Here is a 16,031-nt window from a genome sequence, read left to right as displayed (position 1 = left end):
GACAGCTTAGAAAGGAGGAGGACAGCACATGCCTGGGATTCCAAGGCCGTCCACATCCTATTGGCCAGCCAGGGGGAGGGGAGGATGGGAGAGAGGGTAGTGCAAAGAGGGAAGCTGACTGGCCTCTCACATCCCCCTAACTTCACCATTAATTGAAACCTCTACTGAGGTTTTGGGGGGCACCTCAGCTGCCTACCCTCCCTCCTTATAATTGTAGTATAGTAGCTGTGGTTTTGGATGCACAGAGTCTGACCACTCACCTGTTTTGGGATCAAGAACAAATTTTTCCCATTGTGGCAGTCTGGCAGAGGCCTGTTGGGTTATTTCACCTTCCTCACAGTAAAATGGAAGCATAGTTTTGTTAAAAAGAAGTAGGACTTAGAAATTAATATTAGTCATTTGTAGGAATGTTTCGTTCATTGCAATTCGCTGCCACTGTCTAGTATGGATAAAGGCCAAAAGGGCCAACTCCCAGAAGTAAGAGACCTGGAATTTTGCTGGTGGACTTTGTGAGTATGGGAGGAGGGGAGAGCTGAAGGCTTTGCAGATTGAGGTCCCTCTTTGCTATCCTTGTGCCCTCCTTGGAGTGGGGAGGATGGGAGGATTCAGAAGTGAGCTGAGTCCTAAGGATAGGCTGAAGAGGGTTTACCCCAAGTTATGCGGTTGTAGAGTGTGAGCCATGCAGCCTTGGACTGAACACACTTAAATGCCTGGTGCATGAGAGTCACAGGAGATGAGACATGCTTCTGAGGGTTAAGTTAATAAAGCTGAAGCCTGCTGCTTAAATTGAACTCTGTCTTCATTCACCTGTATATCCTGATTAATGTGATGTGTCTTTTCTCCCATAGAATTCTATTACACTCTCTCTCAGGGTAGCCATGTTCACCATGCAACTGGAAGAGGGTGCAGGACACTATTTGCCTAACAAACTGTATAAGCAGCAAGCAATATGTATATGGCAGTTTCTACCTTCAAAGACTGAAGAAATAACATACATAGCCTCAGAGAATGAGGACTAAAGGTGTTGTGCTATTACCAACAAACCATGACTCTCAAAAGAGTTAAGAGAATGTAAAATTGGTCAGAATAACATTCAAATGTATTCCAGATATCTATTAGTAGGAGGCCGAACACGCAAGAAAGAAAACCACAATCTTACGCTGGTGTCTGATGGCTGTCACTGCTAACAGACACAGAAGAGTTTTGAGAGTCTTATTTTTTATTTTAAACAATTGTTATTAGGATATCTACAGCATACTAAACAAGACTGAAATATAACACATGCACATACACAATGGGGGGTGGGGGAAATAATATTGGTACCTATTCATGCATTCAGATGCCTTATTCTGGACAGACAGGAAAAGACAGGCTCTCTCCCATAAGGCACAGAAGGAGAAATGGAGAGCAAACCCCAAGAGCATACCCATAAGGACAAGACAAGGACAAAAAATGTTGAAGTTAAAATAGTAAAAGGATTCAGGTTTTCAAGGACTACATTTTAAACATAAAACTACACTGATTAAAGTAAGTAAGTAAGAACTAATGTTAAATGTCTAGAACCATTAAGTTAATAGATAGAAGTACTAAACTAAGAGAAAGTCACAATTACACAGAGTTAGTTAACAACTTTTTACACATTCCTCTGAAAGTCAAGCATCACAATGACTCATGAAAATATAGCAGAATAATTCCTCTTACTCTTAGGTTGAAAAGTGTCAAATTTATGGAACACTTATAAGCCAAAATTAAAGAAATATCTCATCCCTCAGCTAGACAGTGAATCAGTTCCCTATAAAAATTACCAATGTGATGTGGAGAGGGAAGAAGAATTAGACATAATTCTTCAGGAAATCTAGAAGCTGGGACCACTTTTCCCCCTCCTCTTCCTCCATTCTAAAGTCCGAAACAGTCCCTTTCAGGTATACAGAGCATGGCATTTCCTCAGTTTACATCATGGTAATAAATCCATTAGACAGATTGAAGGTACATAAGCTACCAGAACGCTTAAAGGGAAGGCTCCCTGGTTGCACATGTGCCTTAAATCTGGCTAATGGATTTATATATAAAGAGTGAAGTATGTCAACACTAACTTCAGGAAGCAGCGAGATACTATGAGCAACTGACGAAGTCTCAGCAATGAAGAGCAGCTCAACATAGTAAATCCTGATTTCCGCTAATAAAGGACATTAAAATACACAGAAACAGTGTTGCAATGGCCTCTATTTTACAGGCAAAAATTGGGATCTCTCTCGTTTCTTCAAGAGATGAATCTTCCCTGTTACAGAAGTTATACATGGTAGTATCAACGTAAAAGTAGAGTGTCTTGGTAGGGCTGATGTCATTTGTGATCTCTCACTGAAGTTTTATTACTACTCCATCTTATTCATCTTCACCATATTGGACATAAAGCAACAAATCATGGATGTGATTCTGCAGGATCAGAACTTATGTTTGTACACATGCTTACAAGTGTACAAGTGGCTCCCCCACTTTCTCAATCTAGTATAATGGAGAAATATTCCTAAACTATTTTTTTATTATTATAGTTGGATAAACTTAAAAAACATTCCCTATGAAAATACTTTTCACACACAAGAACAATCAAAAGTAATCTTTTCTCAGAGAGAACTCTCCAGCTTTTAGTAAGATTTTAATGACATTAATTGACGTTTAAAATATGACAGGATACATTTTCCACTTGTTCAGGACTTCAGTGTGAAAAAAGTCCTCTCTTTATTTTGGGATTAATCTTGTTGTGTTTTCTATTTCTAGCAGCATTTAGTTATGACATATAATGTTCACCCATGCTCTGTGTATTTAAGGGTACTGAACAGATTAGATAAATGTAATGGCTAGTGAGTGATGGAATTCTGGTAAGGAAGTGCTCTTGAAATTCTACAAGCTGACATGTGATGCTGTAGGTGTGGAATTTGAGACAGTCTCACGTTATCACTACTACAGAAATCCTTGGAAATCTATTCTTGCCCCTGCTATAAACTTTGTTCTGAAGTAAGAAAGTCACAGGTCCTGGCTTTAAACCTGCATTCAAACATCAGATAAAAGCTTAAGTAGAGTCAATTCCAGCCCAATAAATAATCTTTTACAAATAATACACAGCAGTTTATGTATGCATGATTTATTTTATGAGTTCTCCAGTAACAGCATAACATCGGCTTTGCAATAAAATCCTACATGACATCAGGAGATATTTTCCCCCTTAGTTTGGTGAAGAGATCATTACGAACATCTTAGTATAATAGCTTACAGTGATTTTAACCAAATGTCCTCACCACAACTTAATGTGGTGGGTCTTTGTCCATCCAGCAAGAAAAAAGGGATAGGGCTCCTTTTAAGGTTCCCACTGCAACTGGGTTACTAGGGAGGAGGAAAGGGGATGGACTTACTTTAGCAGAGCCAAGGGGTGGGGGGATAGGAAGTGGATGGACAATGTGGCAGCACTGACCTACCATGTGCACCAGAGGAGGGGGAAGTATTTATACTCTGTACATTTGGGAAGGAACTCTCATCAAACACCAATCAGTAGCATCCAACTTCTCACCCATGAGATCAGAATAGGACTGGTCTTTATCATCATCTGCTGCAGACATTGTACTAGTTCCTTGGAAGGAATTTTTGCTTCACCACCAGACTGGCTTTTTTTTTTTTTTGCTTTCCTCACAACAAGTCAGGGCAAAGTACATACGGAGGATAGGTCAAGATGTGGCAAATGCAGCAGGTGGCAGGTGTCCAGTGCAGGTACTCATTACAGAGGGGATATGGTTCCCTGATAAACTGGAATTGGAAGAGGATTTAAGGGATGGCATCCCCTAAGGAAGCTGGAAAAAGAGGAGCTGGGACTCCTAATATCCAGTACAGTAGGAAAACAATCCGCCTCCTCTTTTTCAGCCCTCCTTTACCCTCATTTGAGGAGAGAGTGGTGCTGTCCCGCAATGGACTGGGACCAAGATAACTGTAAACAATTAAGGAAAGAACAATGACCTGAACTGTACGATTTATTGCTGGGTATTCCCAGATGTGTTAAGTGACTAATTAAACCACATGCCTTCCCTCTTCGCTTTCTTCCTGCATGGCTGAGTCTATGACTATATAATGCTGATTGTCAGAAACTAACTGAAGCCCAGTTGGGATACTCTGAATCATTTGAGAAGAAATTTTGACAGAAGTAACTTAATTGCTTCTGAAATTGTTATTTAACCATAACCATAACCATGGCAAACTGCAGAACTAGTGAGGAGTGATACAAATTTGATCTACCCTAGGTAAAAGCACAGGGTTGACAGATATAGTTGTCAATATCAACACCAGAGCTTGCATACTGGAGATGATGTCTGGCTCTTGAAACCCATCTTAATTATTTTTTTTCCTTTTGTGATAGTTTTACATTGGTTTACAATCTTATAACTTTATTATAAAAAGGAGAATGTTTCCAAGCAGCAATTTTTCACTAAAAAGGTATGTTTTAGCTAGCACAACTATACTAAAGAAGATATTCCCTTTGCAATTGTTCCTTGTTTTTCCATGATAATACTTCAGAAGACGTAAAAGCTTGGACCTTCATTTTATCTCTTTTTCCAATATTTGCTTCTTTCTAGGGAAAAGAATCTAAGGGGAAAAGGCTTATTGAGTCATACCTGTTAAATGTTGGAGTGAAGATTCTTTTACAAAGGTTCCTTTGTAATTTTTCCTGTTACATGGTGTCTGAAGCTACATCTACACTAAACCCATATCTACACTAAACCCCTACAGCTGTGCCGCTGTAGAGCTTGTGGTGGAAACGCACTAAGTCAATAGGAGAGAGTTCTCCCATCGATTTAATAACTCCTGCCTCCACGAGAGGTGGTAGCTATGTCGGTGGGGGAAGCTCTCCTGCCAACATACCGCTGTCTACACCTGCTCTTAGGTCGGTGTAACTTACGTCGCTCAGGGGTTACACCAAAGTAACCTGTACTGTAGACAAGGTCTCAGCTCTCTATATTTATTTATTTTTACAAATTTCCTAAAATACACTAAATGTTTCTAGAAAGTGCACTGGATTTGGTCACCATGCCCCATTCTTTTATGGAAACAGAAAATACTTGGCATAAAATCCCCTTCTTCTGCGGTGAACTGGAACTGGTTCTATGGCTCCTACGTACAGAAGGGAAATCCTGTCTCCGTAAATGTTTGTGACAAGAATCCCTGAGGAGAGACAAGGAAAATTGGGTGGGATGGCACGATGGAGGAGAAATGGATGGAGTTACCCAATGTTATAATCTGTTATTTGTATAATTTTCTCCCACGCAGGTCAAAAATGGGAGAGATGATCACCAAAGGGAGGAAGATGGGTAGTGTGGTGTTGCTGAATATTCCACAGTAGGACGGGTTCTTGACCTTCGATCAGATAATTAAATTGACATTTCGATGATAATAAGGGTTGGGTGGTGGTAGTGGTCGTAGCAGGTAGTCTCTTCTTCTGATATCTGTCTTTTCTTAGGGTCTATGAAAGCTGGAGAATTGGACCAGACGGATCTCTGTGCCCTTTGTGATCTGCTACATTGTCTTTCATTTATAGAGTTTATAGAGAGTGACCCTTGAGTCCTTTAAGGTCTGCAAGATTCTTTGCTGGACTCACTGAAAAGTCTCAGTGTGAAAAGGAAGATCTGCTATGATATTTAGACCTCCCTAAGACATGCTGATAGCTGCAGCCAAAATATTTAATGCATGATGACAGTAATAGAGATAGAACAAGATGCACTGCTGGCTGCATTCAGGGAGATTTGTAGTATGGTCCTCATTAAGAACTAACCCTCAGTTTTGATGGCCTGAAACTGTTCCTGATGATCTGGGAGAAGATGATCAATAAAAGTGTTTAATTTGCTGTAATTGGTCTGATCACACTTTGCCATCAGAGCCTGATAATTTGCTATTCTAAACTGCAGTGTCGAGGAAGAGTAGTTTTTAAGCCCAAAGAGGTCAAGATGCTTCTGATGTGATTATATGGCATAGGATTCAGTGTGGTGCTGTTTACCATACTCATTAACAGCTTTCACACAACCAAAGAATTCGGAGAAGAGTGTGAAAATAAAAAAAACTCAGAAGTCTTTGGAGGAACATAGTACTTTTAATCGGCTTGCTCAAGTCTACCAGATCATTTGCATGGATCCAGCAGAATCTCATTTACTGGCGAAGCTACTCAGTGAGAAGTTGCCAGGTGGAGTATATCCAAGAGCTTATGTTGTGACTCTTGGAACTTGTTCAATGGGATCTGAAGCAAGGCAGCTATCTATTTAGTCAGCTCCTAAAACTGTTTAAAATCTTTGGCATAAGAGAGTGGAGGAGGCATCACAACTACGTCTGGAGAAGATGAAGAGATATGAATTTGTGGTGTCACATCCTTATCCACTCTAGTCTCTTGCTCTTCAAAAAGCTCCTCACAAAGTTGTGGTTGTTTAAGAGGGAGAGACGGAGCAGGCAATTGCCTTTCACAATATTCCCCACAGGAGAAGCTAATACCCCTCAATATTGCTGATGGAAGGTTGCCCATGGGACCCAATATGGCCACTGAGGACCATAAGGTAGAGGGGGACGCATCCAATGCTGCTAATACACAGGAGAAGGGGCACGAGATTCTCTTGCCCTTTGGGCTTTTTCTCAGATAAGGTGCCTGGAAAGATGTCTCTATGGTGGTAAGTAGGAGATCCCTGTACAGCGATATGGGAATTGTAGCGGGATGGTCACCCGCTCCTGCCTTAAAAGGCTTAAAACAGCCCAGGGAGAGGGCTGTGGCAGGGAAGGAAAAGCGGGGCTGATTGGGTAAAGCAACCTCAGCTGGCTGCCATGCCTCAATCAGGCCGAAACTGTCTTAATAAGGGCCCAGTTGACCCTTATAAGACAGCAATGGGCCAAAAGCACATGCAGTCTCTCTCTGCCTTCAGAGAGAGAAGGGCCTGGCTGCTGGGAAGCTCAGGGTGCTAGAGTGAGGCAGGGCTAGGAAAAGGGCAGGGGGGCTGGGGAGCTCCAGGATGGCAACTCCCCAGGCTGCAGGACCTTGTCCAAGGCCCCATAAAGGCATTGGGTTGCAGAGAGAGGCAGCAGGTCCAGACTTAACCTTGCCTATGATGAGTGGCTGACACTGCAGTCTGCCCCAGGGCACGGAGGCGAGTTGGTGACTGGCAGTAGCCTATGACTGACGCGAGGTGGGGATAGCAGGTGGGAGTTCCCCAGGGAGGGGAGACCCAGAGACTGAGGGGTATACTGCCAGGAGGGCAGCACCCCAAAGACAAGGGGCACCGGCAGGGACATGGGGGCCAAGCAGCAGTGGGACACCAGCCTGCAGAGAGTGTTCCGGAGGCTGGATGAGCTAATTCCCAGAGTCAACCAGCAGGAGTTGCCGCAGGGGTGAGTCCCGCATCACTAAAGGATTCTAAAGAAGCGTCCGCAGTAGAGTATAGAGGAGGAGCAGATCACTGTCTGCTTGATGGAATGGTATCATAGAACCAGAAGGTACCAGAAAAAGGTAAGGCCTCAGAGATCCTGCAAATCTCAATACTGACTTCTGTTAGATATCCATTCATAGTGGAGACTCTGGCTCATCAGACACTACAAGTCCTTGTAGAATCTGAACTTCTTGTGCATGAATCTGCATCTGGATTAGACAGGGCTCCACAGTAAACAATGTTGATACTGAAGGTGTTGGTGGTAGTATCTGTCTAGATGTACATGTCTAGCTGTGTAGAGGTATCAATGTTGCAGTCTGGATCACCTGTTTAGGTACTAGAGGTGGTAAAGAAAAGTTTGATGATGTTACAGACTTCCTAGATGTAGCAGCGTTTAGAATCTCTGATGTGCTCTTATCCTGCAAAGACCTAGGTACTAAGGTCAACGGAGCATGATGCTCACTCTGAGGCTGATGTCTTGGGGGGCAGGGGAGATCTGGGCCTGTATCTGAGGCAGATCGGAGGAGGGAGCACGCCAATATAAGGAGCCAAAGTTTAATCTCCCACTTTTTACGAGATCTGCCTTTAAAAGCTGAACTGAACTGAATTTAGCTGGGATGTGAGTGTCTCCCAAACAATGGATACATAGAATGTCTGTTACTGATCAGGACAGCTTCCCAGCAAGTAAGGCAGTGCTTGAATCTCAGGGACAACAACATGACAAGCTGATAATGCCCCCAAAAGCAAACCTTTCAGAACAGCAGGGAATTAAACAGGAATGCCCAAGTTATAACTAAAGTAGTACAATTATCAAAAGAACTAAATAAGCTAAACTAAGAAGTCGAGGCAAAGCTGAAGTGGGTATTTTAGATGCGCTGTCTCAAGTGGGGTGGTTGAGAAGGAACTGAGGATGGTTTGCCTTTGCAACTCTATGTATCTTTGGTAAAGGGCACATGAGCTTCTAACAGGCACTGCTACTGAAAATCGCCAATCAAAGGCACATGTGCAACTGAAGTGGAACACCCATAGGGACACTACTTGAAGAAACATTCATTTAAACATACAAATCAATTTCATTTCATTTTCCACAGAAAATAAACCTGAGATCAGCAACAGGCAATCTGAATTGCTAAAACCCACAAATCAAGAAGAAAGAAAAAGCTCTGGGTGGGTAGATTTAAAAGCTAAATCTTTCTGTAATTTTCATAAGGCAAAACAGATGGAAAAAAGTTTCTTTCTAGAACATCATTTGCATACCACTTGATGAAACTGTGTATGATTAATACTTGTAATTTACTTTGATGGATTCAATGTGTCATGTTCTGTTCCAAATATCTGTATATTTTAAAAATATAACCTGCATTGAAGCCTCTATAATTTGCCTTAATGCATGTGCTCAGACATGTAGTGAGCTGGAAGCAGGCTTTTCCATTACCAAGAATAGATTTATTTTTTTTTGTTGTAATTTCAAAGAGCAATAAATAGCTAGAGCAAACCATAAATCATTCAACATAGAATTTTAACAAAGAACACTCCTTATCAAAATAATAGATGTACTTAACTACATGGAAGGCAAAATTAAAATGTTGTTCTAAGTAGAACCTTAAACAACTATAGCTTCAAGACTTCAAGTAGATAAAGGTGGCTGTTCTTATTCCCTAAGATGAGGAAATTACATCATGAGTTAAGAGATAAAAGGAGGAAATTAATTCTCTGGAACTATTATAGAGGCCACACTAATTATCCATTTTTTGCGGAGAAAATAAATGAGAAGTTTAATTGCCACAATGCATTATATAACAAAGCAACTAAAGTCATGGCACTGTCATTTCTTCTCCTTATCAACACTTAGTGGTGATTTTATTGCAAAAAAAATAAGTCATCCCCATCCACTGTGAAGGAAAACATTCTACGGGGGGAAAAGTCAGTATTTCTCTCTATTTATAAGTATTGATAAGGTTTGCCAGTTTTATTTTCTGATATTTTACAGACAGAAGATCATTAACCACAGGCACATACTAAAGCAACAGGGAAACTTATAGCATAGCAGAAAAATGAACTATGATAAAACTATTAGATCCAAGAAAGAAATATAGACCATTGTAAGTATGTGTGAAGTAGATATGATGTAAAAAACAAAACATTCATTTTTACAATTATTTAAAAATGGAGATAGTTACCGTTTCCTCTAAATGGTTTTTAAATATATAGTGTATTTACTGCTGAACATAAATCATAAGCTCTGTGATTTATTAATTGTACCTTAAAGGAATACTTGCGGTTTATGCGATCTTCAGGTCCAACAGGAGATATTACATAACTAGGCAATGGTATGCTACCCAAAACAGTTTCTTCTCTGCTGTCTATTGAATGAAAGAAAAATCAAAATGATTCAGGGCACTTCAACAGGTGTAAACAAACATATTCCCTAACACAGTGGTTCTCAATCAGGTGTACACATACTCCTGGGGATACGCAGAGGTCTTCCACAGCATACATCAACTCATCTAGATCAGTGTTTCTCAACCTGGGGCACACAACCCCCCAGGAGGGTCACAAGTGCAGGGCTGGCATTAAGAGGTGGCAAACAAGGAAATTGCCCAGGGCCCCGCAAAACTAAATTATATGCTTCAGCCCCAGGTGGTGGGCTCGGGCTTGAGCCCTGGGTGGTGGGGCTTGAGCTGCAGACTCCTGAAAGGAGTACAGTAGTTGGGAAAGGTTGAGAACCGCTACCCTAACATATACCAATAACAGTACCAACAAGTGGAGAAAACAAGTGCTTATTATATGAAGTAATGCTACCAGAATTCTTCCAGCCAACCAAACTTTTCCCCTTATCTTTTAGTCAGAAGAATAAAATTCCAGAACAAAGCTCCTGATGATGTCCCTTTAGTGACCAAAGGGCAGAAACATGGGAAAATGGAAAAGAAGGCCACCAAAGTGACAATGAATTAAAGAGGGACAAAGCAGAGAGACAGTCTTTGTTCAGCCTTCCTTGAAAATCCACTGAGGCAACAAGGGCCCACGGTCTCTACTTAGACTCCCCTCTAGATCCATTCCGAGTAAGGCCCCATCCATGGGGACTGGCCACCCACATTGTCCTGTTTCTTCTTCCTTCCTGCCTTTTTACTCACTCATGTGTGTAATGTTCTCAGATCAATATATAGTAAACATTCTTAGATTTGTTTTTAAGGCCAGAATAGACCATTTTGATAATCTAAAACAATTTCACTCAATGATTCTTACATCTAGCCAAATAATTACTATAGTTAATGAACAGTCATTACTATTGGCACTACATAGAGAAACAATAGTCATAAATATGAATAAATAATACTTTGCACTTCTATAAAACCTTCCAAATATTTCAAAGCACTTTACAAACAATGTACTTAATCTCAACATCTATGTGAGTTAGGGAAGTACTATCCTCATAACTTATATTCCAATAAGTGTGACAAACCAATACAAGCAAGCAAGCAAACAGTAATGTTGCTTTCTAATGAGGGTTTGAGTCACAATTTAATGTTAAACAATTGTTTCAAGGCTAAACAGCAGCGTAAAAGTTTAACAGTTTTTTGAGCTCTAAAGAGTTCTGAGGCGCAAATTAGCACATTTTTCACAATGGCCTCAGTTTCATGAAACTCTCAAAACCACTACATTGTCTACTCACCTTTGTAATAAAACAAACAATAATCAGACAGCACAAACCATCGTCTTTTCCATAATCTCATTCCAGAGCTATCCTGCAAAAGCAACGAATGTAATATAATTTCTTTCAGTTCAGATAAAAACTCATATAGTGTCGGTTTTATTATTTAATTCTGACAGTGCTCTACTAATTAACAGATTACCACAGATGTCCCAAAATACAATATTAATAAATATAAAAATAAATATTTTACTTGTGCTTGAAGAAACATTATGCAATGATAGAATCCTCAAGGCTAATATCTAGTTACAGGATAAATCTTCCCTATGCTATCCAGGACAATTTTCAAAAAAATTATTTTTATTCTCTAAGTAATCTAAAATCTGAAGGGTACATGGATTGCACAGTATGGGTAACTACCATATATTTTCCTCACAGATCTAGCAGGTAATTAGGATAATTAATTGTGTAACAGGAAGTGATACTCATTCCAAGGATTGCTCCTTGACAGAGATGAGTATCAGCATATAAGCAGAGTGAAATGGGAAAACTTAGAGGAACAGCACAGAAAAGCAAAAAAAACTGTAAATAAATCAAGAGACAAAATTCACAGAAAACCCAAAAAGGCTAAGACACACTTCCTAGAAGATTTTGTCACTAACCTTCAAGGTAACTTAAAAAATCTATTTAGAATACACTATAGCCTACAAGGCCTTAAGCAGTTGACAAGATTTTAAACAGAGTATGTTTTATCAGATATAGCACAGAGATTTGAAAAGCAATTACAATTCAGTTTTTTTGTATGAAATAATGTTTTAGGAAAGAAAGGGGTTTTGAACATTGTCAATACATTTTAGGATGAATTGACACTTCTTAACCATGTGTGGATTGTTGATTTAAGATAAGATTTTATAAGTTACAAAGAACAAAACGGTCAGTTCCATACTGGAACAAAAGGAAAAGGCCTATATGATCCAGACTATTGGGGCCTGGCTCGTCCACTGCAGCTGCTACTAGGCATTGTGGGTGCTACCGGGGCCAGGATACTAGCTCCCCTTTGCTGGTAGTGGAATGTGAGGATCATGGGTTGATACAGTTTATTACCTAGAGAGGTTAGCCGTCAAAGGCTCCCATCTTCGCCGCCTTTTAATCTAACTGATAGATCTCCAGTGATGGTGGGGGCTAGGCTGATCAGCAGTGTAGGGCATGGAAGGGAATTTGTTCATATGGCAAAACTGGCAAACTGCTGTGTGGATTTTTTTTCACTCACTATGACATCCAGGAGGTCTTGTTCTGGAGAATTTAGGTTACAAATGCTGCAACGCTGGCAGATTCCAGTGTGACTGGTGAGTTAAAAAAGATCTGACTAAAGTCCCTGTAACCTAGAGTGGGCTGCTCAGGCAACAGTCCTGGTATGGTAATACATGATGAGAGGGCTGGCCTCTGTCTCGCTCAGCTTGTGGCTCCCTTTATCTTATCCCTCCTACTTCTACAGTGGAGGATGGGAAGAAGTCAGGACTCTGGCTTCGAGTCAGAATCCATGGGCAGTCCTTTATAATCATACTCAGATTTATGAACAGTAGGGTCATCAGTGTCAGTTGAGAGCCACATTGGAATAACCCTGCCATGTAGTGTGCAGTGGTTACCAGAGTTAGGCAGCAGTTTAAAATAAAGTTGTGGCTTCCACATTTAAACCGTACTATAGCGTTTCTCTCATTTTTTCCATGTTCAAATCAAACCTCTATTGAAAGCTTCAGTGCCTGACTTTTAGCGGTGCTGAGCAAGCAAACTCTCTACTCAAGTCAATGGGAGCGTCAGGTGTTCCACAAAATTGAAATTCAGACACTTCAATTCTTTTACTGTTATCTAAAAAGTTTTCATAGCTATCTGATATATTCTGTTCCACATTCCGCAATACTGAGAGAGAAATATATAATCTCTCACACACCTGTTTGTGTAGCCAGCCTCTTACCACAACAGGAACATTAGGGTTCCTCTTGATAGACTGGTCCCTCTTCCCAAAGCTGTGAACTTTATTGCCAGATTTTAAAACCTGAAAAGAAGCACATTACAATAGTACTAAACATACTCTACTAGAGTCACATCACTCAGTCTACAAATAACTTGAGGCATCGTTTCATATTTTTTACACAGTAATGAAATAGTTCTAGCACTCTTCAAAGGCACACATGTATTGGAAATAGTAAGCTTCCCATTATCATCAACATATCAGTACTAAATGCTGTTCCAATTTCATCTGAATCATAACAGTGTTGGTGTCCAACTTTTCCAACTTAAAAACTGGGCAACTGGGCAACAAAATGGCAGATGAAATTTAGTGTTGATAAATGCAAAATAATGCACATTGGAAAACATAATCCCACTGATACATGCAAAGCAGTGGGGTCTAAATTAGCTGTTACCACTCAAGAAAGATCTTGGGAGTCATTGTGAACAGTTTTCTGAAAACATCTGCTCAATGTGCAGTGGCAGTCACTAATGTTAAGAACCATTAGAAAAGGGATAGATAAAACAGAAAATATCATAATGCCATAAATCCATGGTACACCTTGTACCTTGAACACCCCATCTTAAAAAAAAAATACATTAGAATTGGAAAAAGTACAGAAGGGCAACAAAACTATTAGGGGTATGGAACAGCTTCCATGTGAGGAGAGATTTAAAAAGACTGGGACTGTTTAGCATAGAAAAGAGATGACTAAGGGGGGATATAATAGAGGTTTATAATATCATGAATGGTGTGGAGAAAGTGAAGAAGAAATTGTTATTTATCCCTGTCATAAACAGATAGCTAAGGGTTAACGTCTCTTTCACCTGGAAATAAGTATCTGAAGCACCTGACCAGAGGACCAATCAGGAAACAGGATTTTTTCAACTCTGGGTGGAGGGAAGTTTGTGTGTGAGTCCTTTGTCCTTGTCTTCTGCCTGTATGCTCTCTCGGATGAGAAGTGATTTCTGTTTCCTGCTTTCTAATCTTCTGTTTCCCCAGTTGTAAGTACCAAAGATCAGATAGGGATTTATATGTTCTTTTGTATTTACATGTCTATAGTTGCTGGAGTGCTTTGAATTGTATTCTTTTTGAATAAGGCTGTTTATTCAATATTCTTTTTTTATATAAAGCTTTCTTTTAAGACCTGTTGGAGTTTTTTCTTTAGTGAGGAACTCCAGGGAATTGAGTCTGCAGCTCACCAGGGAATTGGTGGGAGGAAGAAGTCAGGGGAGACCGGTGTGTGTTAGATGTACTAGCCTGACTTTGCATTCCCTCTGGGTGAAGAGGGAAGTCCTTTTGTTTCCAGGACTGGAATTAGAGAGGGTGGACTCCCTCTGCTTAGATTCACGGAGGTTGCTTCTGTGTATCTCTCCAGGAGCACCTGGAGGGGGGAAGGGAAAAGATTTATTTCCCTTTGTTGTGAGACTCAAGGGATTTGGGTCTTGGGGTCCCCAGGGAAGGTTTTTGTGGGGACCAGAGTGCCCCAAAACACACTTAATTTTTTGGGTGGTGGCAGCAGTAGCAGATCCAAGCTGGTAACTAAGCTTGGAGGTTTTCATGCTAACCCCCATATTTTGGACGCTAAGGTCCAAATCTGGGACTAGGTTATTGACAACCCCTTCAAAACACATGAAATAGGGGTCACCCAATGAAATTAGTAAACAGCAAGTTATGTTTGACAGGTTATGTTGTATGTTCCCTGTAAACATAAGGAAATACTTCTTCATACAACACACAGTCCACCTGAAGAATTTAATTGCCAGAGGATGTGAAGGCCAAAAATATAACTGGGATCAAAAAAGAATTAGATAAGTTCATGGAGGACTGGTCCATCAACATCTATTAGCTAAGATGGTTAGGGATGTAACCTCATGCTCTGGGTGTCCCTAAACCTCTGATTGTCAGAAGCTGGGGCTGGATGACATGGAATGGATCACTCAATAATTGCCTTGTTCTGTTCATTCCCTCTGAAGCACCTGGCACCGGTCACCATTGGAAGACAGGATACTGAGCTAGATGGACCATTGCTCTGATCCAGTATAGCCATTCTTATGTTCTTCTGACAGTATAATATGATACTCAGTGTCTTATCTTTACATTAATTTGGAATGCTCTAACGTTTGTCCAGAGATTCTCATTGCTGTTCAGTACTGCCCAAGTGATCCTTGCGAAGGGGGAAGACAATCTTTGTTTGTTTGGGAGATAGCCAAAAATGTCCACTTCTGAGTCTGCGGAGGAGCAGGAGTGATTGAACTGCTAGGGATGCATGGAATAATTAAGTCTAGCTCTGAGTAAGAGTGGAAATGAGCTTCTGTTAAGACCTTGGACGTCGTGTTGTTCCTCCTCCTCCTGAAGACAAGTAGATTATTGGAAGCAAAAGGTTCCACAAGGGAGAAGATCGCGATGATAAGTAAGAATCTCTGTGGGGCAAAGCAAAGGTGAGGTAAAAAGGACTTAGAGTAAAGAGGACTTCAGTAAATCTTATTGGAGAAGCACAAGAAGCAGAAGAGATTCCACCCAACCAATTCGCCCAGCTCTGCTCCAGAGCTCATGCTGCTGCACTGAGAGAAATGCTGGTAGGCTACCAAGAGCACGCACGCTCATCTCATCTCTAGGATGCAGACAGAACTGTAGTAGAATTCCTCATAGGGCAAAGAGAAAGACTGAAGGATGTCGTAAGGTGATGTTGGACATCATTTACTGGCAAACTGGAGAAGGGGGAGAGAAATGTCTCCTTCTCACCTTATAACAGAGTTCTACACACCAAAGTTACTTACATTAGGTAAACTGTTAAGTCTGTCAATTTTGGCAGTGTTAATAATTGTCTCTACCATAATCAACAAAAGCAAAATTTAAAAAATTAAATGGCATTTAAAAAAATCGTAATAAGGAAGTTAATAAATAAATAAATATAAACATGTAAGTATTC

General features: G+C 40.5%; 1 protein-coding gene across 5 annotated transcripts in view; it reads right to left on the bottom strand.

Annotated features, from left to right (window-relative positions):
* Positions 1-16,031, bottom strand: part of PLEKHA7 (pleckstrin homology domain containing A7) — a 295,587-nt gene that overhangs the window by 83,163 nt on the left and 196,393 nt on the right. For all 5 annotated transcript variants that reach the window (XM_050957092.1, XM_050957093.1, XM_050957094.1 and 2 more), the window contains 3 exons: positions 13,040-13,144; positions 11,113-11,185; positions 9,702-9,802 (listed from right to left, as the gene is read on the bottom strand). In XM_050957092.1, coding sequence (XP_050813049.1) covers positions 9,702-9,802; positions 11,113-11,185; positions 13,040-13,144 — 279 coding nt within the window. The remainder of the gene's footprint in view (positions 1-9,701; positions 9,803-11,112; positions 11,186-13,039; positions 13,145-16,031) is intronic.

This window comes from Gopherus flavomarginatus, chromosome 5 (assembly GCF_025201925.1).
Source record: "Gopherus flavomarginatus isolate rGopFla2 chromosome 5, rGopFla2.mat.asm, whole genome shotgun sequence".
Classification (NCBI taxonomy): Eukaryota; Metazoa; Chordata; order Testudines; family Testudinidae; genus Gopherus; species Gopherus flavomarginatus.
Note: the sequence above shows the minus strand (reverse complement) of the source record. Positions and strands in the feature narration are given on the sequence as shown.